Below are 12,810 nucleotides of genomic sequence, written 5' to 3' on the forward strand. Positions count from 1 at the left end.
AGTAAAAATGTAACATACCCTTGGCTGTATAGTCGAGGATTTTTAAAGTCGCTGGTCTGGAAATGATCTGAACAGATCTTATAATTCTTATACAAGTGTAACGTCCCTTCTTTCGTATACACTTTATCCAAATCGCTTCTGTGACATTTCAAAACCCATAGATCACACCTACAACAACACATCGGTATTGAAGGTTAACTGCTGCACTATACAATAAAATATGCGTATTATATTTTAAGCCCGTTAAAACATGGGTCGAGCAGGTCAGAAGATTATGAAGTACTATAAAAATCTCTGTCACTGGAAGAATATATATGCAAACACAATATTACTTACATGTTCTTGTCACGAGGGAACCTGAAGAACGACCGCACATTTTTCTCTACTTCGTAATTACTGCAGCCAAACACAGCACATACCTTTCCCCTCATGTTGATAGGAGATATCAAGGAATGACACACGCTACTATTTAATTATGTCAACTCACTGAAAAGGCATAACACCAAAAACTTCACACAAAAATACACGTGCTCTTATGACAGAATCAGTACCGTTCAGGTCTATCCGCTAGAGTGAGCTCCAATAGCTGTCCCTCGATATCTCGCTCAGTGTCGCGTATTGTCTCTACTGTATTTGATACATGCAATCACCTCGATTCACAGTTTAAACCTTTCAAATGCCATGGAAAAAAAAAACTATTTCCGAAATGTAGCCAACAAGGTGCATTTACAATGTTCAGATAATGCACTTGGATAAATCTCTGAAAACATAACCTCATGCAACGAAAGAAAAAAATTGCACAATGTAAAAAAGACGAGAATAAATTATGCCGGTTCCCCTGTGCAAATGCATTATCTTTTTGGATTTCTGTACTGTTTGCATTTTTAGATGCTTTGTACTGGCATGGAAGGTGCCCGATGCCCTTAAAACATTGTAGCTTATCAAACTTTCCTATGACGAGCCGATAAAGTATCTCGCGCCCATGTGCATTGCAACGCACTACTATGACCCCCATCCCTCACTCTTGTACGATTTCTCGGCTGGCAATTTCTCCTTTAAAACCATAAGACCGTTTGGGCTCGCATTAAAATAAAGCAATGCAGTTTTACCGGCAATGACAATATTGTTCGGTGCGTACGAATTTATTATATGAGCCACATTTTTTCGTCAACTGTCGGCATCGCCAGTGTTTGCGGATTCTGTTTTCCCGCACACTGACTGTTGCGTGATATTACGGCGTTCTTTAAAAGGTTGAATACAAAAGAATTCCGATTTCATTCAACTTAGTAATCATGAAGCGCACTGTAGACCCACCGAAGTGAGTGTAAGTGCGGAAAGTTACCCCTCCACGTTCCGGAACGCGCGTTCTATTATGAAGCGGAGCGGATAAATTTCGAGTAGAAATTACTCTGTAACATACTATTATTTTAAAATGCAAAGGCAGTTTCGAATTAAAAGTCTGAATTTCGGTAATGGGGCCGACATTGTACTTCGAATTACGAATTATCCGCATTTCGAATTAAACAATTGAAATAACATGCTAAACTGTATCTCATGTTTCCGGGAACGAGAGCTTCTTCGAATTAGGCGGGATTTTGAATTAACCGATTTCGAATTATCGAGGTTCTACTGTATATCCTTTCATGATATCATCGTAGCAACGTATTCATTCCATTTCTTCATTATTATTCTCTTATAATCAAAAAGGAAAGGGAGTGTGCCAAAAAGAGGAAATTCTCTAGGTACTATGATGAACGTTTCAAACAGCTCAGATCTGACTTGAAAGTAAAAATAAATTCCGCATATTGAAATTACATCAGTGAATTAGAGGTTATTTTAAAACGTGATATAACACATTACTGGAGGCACATTAAAAATAAGCTATTCACGAAATCAGGAAAAACTACGTTTGAATATAATGGTGAGAGCTACGAAGGCGATAATGTTGTTCATGGCTTTGCTTGATATTTTTCGTCAGTTTACATCAGATCAGGTTTTAATTATATACTGGATAATTTGGCTTTAGATGACATACCTCTATTTCCCTCTGTTGATATATTACATGTCAGTGAGATATCTGTTGAAGAGGTGAAAAAGGCTATTAATTGTAAACTAAAGCCTAAAAGATCGAGTGGTCCTGATGGCATACCTCCATATATAATTAAGGCTTGTGCCGATTTATTGGCTAATCAATTAACTTTCATTTTTAATCTTTCTATTCGCACTTCATCCTTTCATGAGAAATGGAAAGTCGCTAAAGTTACGCCCATGTTTAAGACAGGCAGTTTTCTAATGATATCTAATTATCGTCCAGTGTGCATTATCAATGCCGTAGTTAAGGTATACGAACATATATTGCACCGTAAGATTTATAACCATGTTAAGATTGCTCTGTCTGAATTTCAACATGGATTTGTACCTAACAGATCAGTTATCACCAATCTTCTGGATTATACTCAAAATTTGTATGATGCAATTAATACCAACGGAAGGACTGACGTTGTTTATATGGATTTCGAAAAGGCATTTAATAAAGTCGACCACAGAATTTTAATTACAAAAATGTATAAATTTGGTTTTTCTAAACAGCTGTTGCAGTTAATGTGTTCATATTTAAAAAATCGACAGCAGTTTGTTTATTTTAACAATGGAATTTCAGATAACATAAAGAAATAAATGAACTGGATTAAAGCCACTATATATATGTATTTATTAATAATAATTATCAGAATCATTCACTATAAGAACTGGACTTCGACAAGGAGACGGACTTTCACCATTGTTATTTAATTGTGCATTGGAGAAGGTTATGCGTGAATGGAACAAGAAATGCCAACCAACTATCAAGATCGGTAGAAATATTAAACTCAACTGCCTTGCTTTTGCGGACGATTTAGCATTACTTGCAAATACAATAGAAGAGGCTAAATTTCAAATTGAACAACTAGAAATTATAGCTAAAAAAATGGGATTACAAATTTCATTTGAAAAAACAGAAATGATGCCAACTTTTAAAGTTGATTTACCAGTTATTCAGCTGAACAGTAATAAAGAGATTAAAATTGTTCAGAAATTCAAATATCTTGGGGAAATAATAACATGGAACACAAATGAAAAAGAAGCAATAGAACACAGAACAACTAAATTTAAACAAGCACAAAGACTTACCTGGCCAACCTATAAAAAAAAATCTCTTTCGATAAACGCTAAGCTGAAACACTATAATTCCATAGTTAAACCAGAGGCAACCTATGCTAGTGAAACTTTATTCAAATTAAATGTAAAATCTACAACAGACAAATTACAGAAAACTGAGAGAAGAATTCTTAGAACAATTATTAATAAAAAACACCAAGTTGATGGACAGTGGAGATTGTTGCCTAACAACATTGTCTATCGTGAATGTGAATCAATAATATCTACAATGCGTAAAAGAAGAATTTCCTTTTTCTGTCACATATCAAGATTAGCAGACACCAGGATATTGAAACAACTATTCGATTACTTTTTGAAGAATAAAATCAATAATAATTGGTTCAAAGAAGTTCAGGACGATTTGGAAGAATTGGGTATAACTCGGCAACAAATCAAAGACAGAAAAGAGAAGAGGATTTTGAAGAACAAAAGCATAAGTCTCAAACTAAAGCAGTTGAACGGAAACAATATACTATATCGGACACACAAAGGGCTTCCAGGTCGGAGAGGATGAAAAAGTTCTGGGAGAAGAAGAAGAAGAAATTAACTCAAATGTATTGATTTCAGTGCTCCAATGTGGGCGTAAAATATGTAAATAATAATAATAAAGCCAAGCTTTCAGCCAAATTGCATTGGCCTTCATCAGGGCATGTGAAATTTTGCCTCCGACAGTGAGAAAAGAAATTATCTGAAGGAATATGCAACTCATGCCCGTACTATCCACGGCCTACCCCACTAACTGGACTCAAGGATCGTAGCGCTGTGGTGTGGTGGTTGGGAGGGAAGTTACTGATGCACCGCCCTCTGTCGACAGTTTGAGTGCGTCCCCTGAGCCATGATGGTGTTATGCATGTATTTCTGCAGTACAGGTCTCCGTGTATTTGATAACTTGAAGCCGTCTTCCCTGTTGATGTTATTTGGGCGCAGCTCTATCTCTACGGCTTCCCTCACAAGACGAGCACAGAAGTCTTTTACAGGCGCGATGACCTTCGCCTGGTCAAAGAGGATTTCATGGTCTGTACTGTAGAAATGTTCTGCTATGGCAGACTGGCTTATAGCGTTCTCCATGGAGGATGAAAGAGCGACAGTCTTTACCGATCTGATGTGCTCTTTCACTCTGGTGCTAACAAGCCTTTTTGTCATGCCAACATATGAACAACCACAACCACATGGAATTTCATATACGCCCGGTGTTTCAAGACATGGCTTCTCTTTGACTGGTCGAAACAGGGATTTGAGCTTCCGGTCTGCGGTGAAAACTGGAATTATATTGTACTTCTTAAGAATGCGCCCTATTCTGTCAGTTATACCTGCCACGTAAGGAAGGAATACTTTTTACTTTTTGCTGTAGTCCTGGTTGGTGTTATTCAAGTTAGGCTCTTTGATCTTCACAGCTCGTGTTATGTCTCCAGATGTATAGCCATTTTTCTTCATGGATGTTGTCAGTTCTCTCATTGCACTCGAGCGGTTATCATCGTCTACAACATTCACACTAGTATATAACGTTCGAAGGAGAGCTGCTTTTTGGGAGGGGTGGCGATGTGAAGACTTATGAAGGTATCTTTCAGAATGTGTAGGTTTCTTATACATTGCATGGCCTAGTGTACCATTGTTCTTCTTGTATACTAACACATCAAGAAAAGGTAATTTGCCTTCATTTTCTACTTCCATTGTGAACTTGATCTTACTGTTAATGGAATTTAGGTGCTTTAAAAATTCATTTAATGTTTCCCTTCCATGTGGCCAGACCGAAAATGTGTCATCCACGTAACGATAAAAGCACTTGGGTTTCAATTGCGCTGTTGTTAATGCAGTAGACTCAAAGTATTCCATAAAAAATATTAGCAGCCACTGGTGACAAAGGTGAACCCATTGCTGCTTCTTCTGTCTGTTCGTAATAATCCCCTTTGTAATAGAAGTAAGTGGATTTTAAACAAACTGCTTGCATCCGGGAGATAGTAGGTTCGAATCCCACTATCGGCAGCCCTGAAAATGATTTTCCGTGGTTTCCCATTTTCACACCAGGCAAATGCTGGGGCTGTACCTTAATTAAGGCCACGGCCGCTTCCTTCCAACTCCTAGGCCTTTCCTATCCCATCGTCGCCATAAGACCTATCTGTGTCGGTGCGACGTAAAGCCCGTAGCAAAAAAAAAAACAAAAAAAAAACAACAGTGTTTCTTCTACAGGTATATTAGTGAAAAGTGACGTAACATCAAAGCTTACCAGGATGTCACCTTTGTCCACCCGTAGTTCACGTAACTTCTGCAAGAAATGTTTCGGATCTTTAATATGATGTTCTGTCTTCCCTGTTTCTGGCTGTAGCAGTGATGAAATATAGCGGGAAATCATGGGTCGCAAAACCAATGGCACTCGCGATTGGTCTTAGCGGCACGCCATCCTTGTGTACTTTTGGAAGGCCATAAATGACTGGAGGTACCGGGTCTGAATTTAGTAATGACTTCTGCACGTGTTCTGGAAGTGTTGAGCTCTTCACTAGTCGAGTGACTTGTGTATTAATTTTCTTAGTGGGATTCCTAACTTTCTTATACGTTTCTTCTTCCAGTAGGTTGTACATTTTTGTTTCGTAGTCAGTTGTATTCATGATGACTGAAACATTACCTTTGTCAGCTGGAATTACAATTATACTCTTGTCTTTGCGATAATGTTATCAATCCTTCTGGTGTTCCACAAGGTTCAAATCTTGGACCTCTCTTGTTTTTAATTCTAATTAATGATCTACCCGACAATATTTACCACTCTAACTGTTTACTTTTTGCAGATGATTTGAAACTTTTTAAATATATTAGCGACCACCAAGACCAGGACGAGTTGCAAAAGGACATTAATAATGTCATTTCTTGGTGTGACATTAATATAATTTGTCTTTGAATGTTAGTAAATGTAAATACATGACGTTTACCAGGAAGAAGGAATATGATGTCTCAGCCTATCATATAAGGGGAGAAAAATTGGATAGAGTTTTAACGTTTAAGGACCTTGGTATAATTTTTGACAGTAAGCTAATGTTCAAAGATCATATTAATACAATAACAAAGAATGCTAACCGAATGCTAGGATTTCTGATAAGAACTTTGAGACCATTTACCCAGCCGTCTGTACTGAATAAATTATACATAACCTTAGTATGGTGCATACTGGAATATTCTGTAATAATTTGGAGCCCGTATACAAAGCAACAAGTGAATGCTATTGAAATTGTACAAAACAAGTTCCTACGTTATCTTTATTTCAAAACTTTTAAAACTTTTTGCCCTTTCGACACATCAACCCAGTTATTAAGAAATTTATTTCTATTTCCTTCATTGAAAATCAGACGGCCCCTAATTTCTAAACAAATACTAAGAAAAATTGTAATAGGACGATGTGATTCTATGGATCTGTTAAAACGCATTTCATTCCATGTTCCGCAGACAAGATCACGTCAGCACCAATTATTTTATGTTCAAAGGTCAAAAACTTTGCATCAGTCAAATTCACCTTTTGTAAAAACGACAACGCTTTATAACACTATAACCAAAGAAGTCGATATATTCACCGAATTGGATAATGAATTCAATAAGAAACTAGAAGCCTGCCTTTACGATTTGTAAATTTTTAATAATTACTTCTTTCTGGTACTCACCATATTTCCCAGTGTACTCATTCGTGTTTTAAGTTTCTTTGTTTTTTTTTTGTATTGTCTTTTGCTTTGTATTACCGTGTGATATCGCAGTGAATTTTTCATTTCCTATTAATTGTAAATGGTATCAGATATGTTAATTTTGTTCTTTTTTTGTTGATTTTTAAGTTTGTTTTTGTTAAATTTTAACTTCACAGATACAGATTGTTAATGAATGTCAAGAAGGTACTTAATTGGGTGTAAAACCTGTGTACTTTCAAATAAATAATTAAATAAATAAATAAATAAATAAATAAATAAATATCGTCGCTTCATAACTCTCTCTTTCCATTTCATATCATATCTCTTCAAAGTATAGCACATATTCATCTCAAATATCTCATATCAACGTATAAGCAACTCCTTTCTCATTTAAATGCATCTTCGAATCATGAACTTCACTTACAACATTAACATGCCTTCATATTGTTTTGATATCCATATCTAATCTCCTATCAATTATGTGTGACGACATAACCTTCACATATTACAACCACATCCTACATTTCTTTTAAAATATTAACTGTATTCTATTCCTCATCATTGCCTTCCTATCATGGCAAATTCTGGTATGATCATATAACTTTACCTTCTTAATAGAGAATCTGAGATGCGAGCTCATACTTCAAGTTAGTACCAGCTTCAAACAGTTTATACAAGATCTGCATGAGAAGAAAAACAACATACCAGAGGACTTCTATGCAACATCTGCTATGCAAGACAGGACCTGGATGGAAGCTAATCATGATATGCGACACGTGACGACGACATTGGCGATCCATGGTTTCCACCACAAGGTGTGCTGCAACAAATTATTTCACGAACCAGATGACGAATGTGTGTGTGAGTTGTGCTTGGAATTATGTGATAGATACCATATTGTAAAATCCAGGAATAGACAGAAATCCATCGTAGCTTATAGCAAAGAAAAGTAATGTGTAGGCCTATGTAATGTAAATGTAATGTAATAGTATTTTGCACGGCATGTGCGCATTTTTCAATAATAATAATAATAATAATTACTGAAATAACACTGGTATCTACTTAAGACACTTTCCCTGTCGTTTGGATTGTCTAGTTTCTTCTGAAGACTACTTAACTCCATCACAACATTCATATATTATCAAGTCACTCGCGATAACTTAACCTACATTGGTTTATTTTGAAGATTCAATCGACCTATTCCCTATTCAACAAAATGCAACTCTACTACATTACATGTTACCTAGCTGTTATGTTTAATGTGATACGAAACTTAACTTCTTTCCTTTAAGCGGTCGGGAACATGTTGGTTTTGGTCCTCTGTCAGCTGTGGTCAGGCTCCATCCTTCACCAGGCTCCATAGAGTGGTTAACAGGAACATCGCTCTCTCCTTCGGTCATCTCAGTTGGCATGGCCCCATACAGTCATCCTTCTGCTTCTTAGGAAACCATCTTGAGCTTGTCTTGCACATTAAACAGAATCAAGTACATATACGACATCATTTGGGACATTATGACAAATACTAAGACTGCTAACATTAATATGTAGTCTGTAGTCAGGTTTAATATCGGCTTTTCTTTAAATATGAGACAGATTCCCAAAGATGTCTACTGTAGTCTTATCTTCTTCTAATGGCTATTAATTGCTAGTTGGATTAATATTTGTAGCTGATGCGTTAAATTCGTTTCTCGTTTTCTACACCAAGGCTTGTTCAATGCCTCCTTCTCTATGTATGGCTTACTTTCTCCTTATTTCTTGCGTATTTGACGCAACTATATTATTTATGTTGATATATAATATGTATTTTAAATGTATAAAGGCTTGTAGTAATTTCTTTTCTTCTCTCCTTTATATTATATCGTGTATATTTCTCCTTATAGGATTTGCATCTGTTTACTAGCAGTATGCATTCATTTGTATATTTTTCTTCAGTGTTAGGCGCAACAATTTTGAAGTTTTTCTTGTCGTATGCACTGCCATCATGATCGCAACTGTTTCCTTAATTTCCGCTATACCATTTTCTTTGACATTTCCATAATTTATGTGTTGTATCTAATTCCATTACAGGTAATCGCACGTAAATCAATCCTGCCGAAATGCTTCGAGAACAATGGAATGGTACAGTACACCCCAGAGTTAAACCTGTCACTAGATGAAAGAATGCTAGCTTGGAGAGGGCGTCTTTGATCCAGCGCGGCATATAAAAAATCACTGGGCTGCAAGACACAGTGCCCGTGGACGGAACTGGAATCAAAGCTGTTAACATTTATAAATTATCACATTAATAAAATATAGATTTTTCCCTTCATGTCCTTATATGTAAGATAGCTCTGTAAAGTAAAATACAGAGTATATCATGAAACTACAGTACAGTTAAACCTCATTAATTCAAAGTCGTTGGGACGCAATAATCAGACTTCGATTTACGTGATTTCAAATTAACCGCCAACCCTTAATTCAGAAATGACAACCCTTGCCGCAACACAAAATATTCTTTACTGCACACAATTAACCTTGATTCACAGTTTAAAACTTTCAAATGCCATGGAAAAAACTACTTCCGAAAGGTATCCAATAAAGTGTATTTACATTATTCAAATAATGCACAAATGCACTTGAATAACCACGTGCAACAAAAGAAGAAACAAGATTCAAAGACAACGACAAATTATGCTGGCTCCCCTCGGCAAATGCTTTATTTTTTTGGATTACTATACTGTCTGCATTTTTAGATGCCTTGTACTTGCACGGAAAGTGCCCCACATCTTCAAAACATCATGGCTTATCAAACTTTCCTATGACGAGGGGAGCAAGTATCCCACTTCCGTGTGCATCGCAACACAGTACAATGACCCTCACCCTTGTACAATTTCATGGCTGGCACTTCTCTCCTTTAAAACCATACGTTCATTAGAACTCTGCATTAAAAGAAACAATGCAGTTTCCTCGGCATTGACAATATCGTTCGGTGCATACAAATTGATTATATGAACCACGCTTTTTCGCCAACTATCGGCATCGCCAGTTTTTGCAGATTCTGCTATTGTGGCATTCCTTAAAATGTTGAATACAAAAGAATTACGATTTTACACAAACTTAGCAAATATGAAGCACACTGTAGACACCGAAGTGAGTGAAGTTACGGCAAGCTAACCCAGCATGTTCCAGAAGACGCGTTCTATCATGACGTGGATAAATTTTGAATTTAACTTACTCTGTAAAATACTATTTCTTTAATGTTAAGGCAGTTTTCGGTAATGGGACCAACACTGTTCTTCGAAGGGCAAATTATCCGTAATTCGAATTAAACAATTTAAATAACGTGCAAAACCGTACCTCGTTTCCGAGAATGAAAGCTTATCGAGGTTCTACTCTATTCACAAGTGTCTTGTAACTACTTTCAGGAAATCAGCTTCACAAAATTAGTTGCAAAACCTAGTGTCGTCGTATAAACTAGCCTTAAACGTTGGACTAATGATCCTCTTTGAAAGGCTCTTCCAAAAATTCTTAAAAAATCAAGTCTACAAGTGATAAACTTCAACAACAAAATTTCACCATCCAGTTAATTATTTGGTAAGCTTCATCAACTGGGCAACCTCCAATTGGAGGAAGCAAAATATGATTATGATTGAATGAATGATTAAATAAATAAATGGGCACAAAATTAATTTCCACTGAGAAGTGCTCACCCTGCCCCTCCAGCTTATCAAGACAGGTCCTCACAGCTGCCTGCAGAGCACCTGGACTGCTGTGTCTGCTCGATGCCAGCGTCTCTAACGCCTGAGCCCGCACCTCGCTCGTCCTCAGTTCCTCCATTGTCTGCCTCACCTCCTCCACTAACTTGTCTTCATTGTGGTCGCCACACTTGAGGAAACGCTTCAATTCCTTCAGCTGGTGGAGGTCCCTTGTTCGCTTGCTGTCCTTCGCACTGACAACAACAAAAACAAATTCTTCAACATTATAAGAACCTTTTTAATACAATAAATCAAGTAAGTGATATTACATCACTCTTGGGACTAGTTTCAACCACTTAGTGGCCATCTTCAGCCAAATAAAAATTAAACAGATTATGTGATAACTAAAACATATGTGTAACAAAGACAATGTTGCAGGAATAATTATAACATTAAACTACATAAAACAACAACATTTATGGTTATGATCTTCTTGTCATGATATGATGTGTTTAAGTTCACTTAGGACATCAGGCAAAGAAGTAATCTGGAAATGATAGCCAGAATTAGGAATGAATATACGTACAGAAAAGAAATTAAAAAGGAGAAAAGTTATTTGTGAGACACCTCTAATGTCTGATGTAGAACAAGATCAGACATTACAGATTTACTTCTTTGCCCGAGGTCCTAAGTGAACTTAAACACATCATATCATGACAAGAAGATCGTAACCATAAATGTTGTTGTTTTATGTAATTTAATGTAATAATTATTCCTGCAACATTGTCTTTAACTATTTTACATATGTTTTAGTTATCACATAATTTGTTTAATTGTTATTTGGCTGAAGATGGCCACTAAGTGGCTAAAACTAGTCCCAAGACTTATGTAATATCATTTACTTGATATACTGTATTGAAAGGTGGATCCTCTTGTCAATTTATTTCTTATAATTGCACTTCAATATGGAACAAAAATGAAATTTATAGCTTATAAATTCTTCAACATGTTAATATATTTAAATTAAGTACCAGAAAAAAGTTTGTTTTCGCAATAACCTTGTACAACAAGTGAAATTAAAGACGTGTTAGATAGCTGATTCACATGGCACGAGCATTTCATTCCGTACCTGTTGTATGTCTGGCGCTCCCTTCTCGCTCCGCCAGCCAGCTGCACGCGCGCCTGTGTATCATTCTGCTAGCTTCGACGCGCAGCCCTCAGTGCGCGTGCCTGACCATCGAGTGTACTATAAATAGGAGCTCCCTGCCTGCTCACTTGCCCACTTGCCCCGGTGTCCAGCTCCAGAATACACCCTACGTCGAGCACGGAGGCTACTCCTCTTGAAAATGTGCTTCGACCAGGTGGACTGAATTTCTGGCAGTACGAGGTTTCACCTCTGGTCACCGCTCCCTTACCTGTTTCCGCTGCCTATGTTCCGTAATTCTTTTACAAGCCATTTTCATTCCCTAATTTATGCAAGCTCCCTTAGTTTCGCTAGGTGGAATTTCTTCAATCAATCGAACTTGCTTTTTAGGAATTCAGGCACTTCAACAAACAAGGACTCTCATGAACATTTATGTTAGTGTGCCAGATAGTTCTCGACTATCAAAGTGTCAATTCACAAAGACTATCTTTCAAGATAGAAGTGTATATAAAGACTGCAAACCTGTACATATTGTATAAAGACAGACTTTTCTCAAGATTCAATATTCCCTTTTGCTTCAAAATAAATTTCAGTTATTTGTGTAAATATCATAAAGTGAAGCAAATAAAAGTTGTGTTCTGTAAACTTCAACCTTGGTTACAACACAACTCTATGGCGACGAGGTAAACAAGCGACACTCCAATTCATCGGCCCCAGTCGCCAACTCTATGGCGACGAGGTAAAAAAGCGACACTCCAATTCATCGGCCCCAGTCGCCAACTCTATGGCGACGAGGTAAAAAAGCAACAAACTACAATTCTTCGGTCCCAGTTGCCAACTCTATAGCGACGAGGTACACACGAAACCACCACTACAATTCAACGGGCCCAGTTGTCAACTCTATGGCGACGTGCTAAACCACAACGACACTCCAACCAGTTCTGACACACAGCTTACCTTACTCTTGCTTACACGCATCTCGCAATGGCTACTGCGGAACAACTCGCTACGGTCTTCCAAGCCTTACAGCAGCAACAACAACAGTTTATGCAACAACAACAGGCAGCATTAATTCAGGCCATTCAAGCTATTTCTGTCTCTACACAGCCATCAGCTATTCCTCCGTTCTCTGCTT

General features: G+C 37.2%; 1 protein-coding gene across 2 annotated transcripts in view; it reads right to left on the minus strand.

The window, feature by feature from the left end:
- Rab3-GAP (Rab3 GTPase activating protein) overlaps positions 1-12,810 on the minus strand; it is a 461,679-nt gene that overhangs the window by 292,854 nt on the left and 156,015 nt on the right. For both annotated transcript variants that reach the window (XM_067153758.2, XM_067153757.2), the window contains exon 10: positions 10,547-10,785. In XM_067153758.2, coding sequence (XP_067009859.2) covers positions 10,547-10,785 — 239 coding nt within the window. The remainder of the gene's footprint in view (positions 1-10,546; positions 10,786-12,810) is intronic.

Source organism: Anabrus simplex, chromosome 9 (genome assembly GCF_040414725.1).
Source record: "Anabrus simplex isolate iqAnaSimp1 chromosome 9, ASM4041472v1, whole genome shotgun sequence".
In the NCBI taxonomy this organism is placed as follows: Eukaryota; Metazoa; Arthropoda; class Insecta; order Orthoptera; family Tettigoniidae; genus Anabrus; species Anabrus simplex.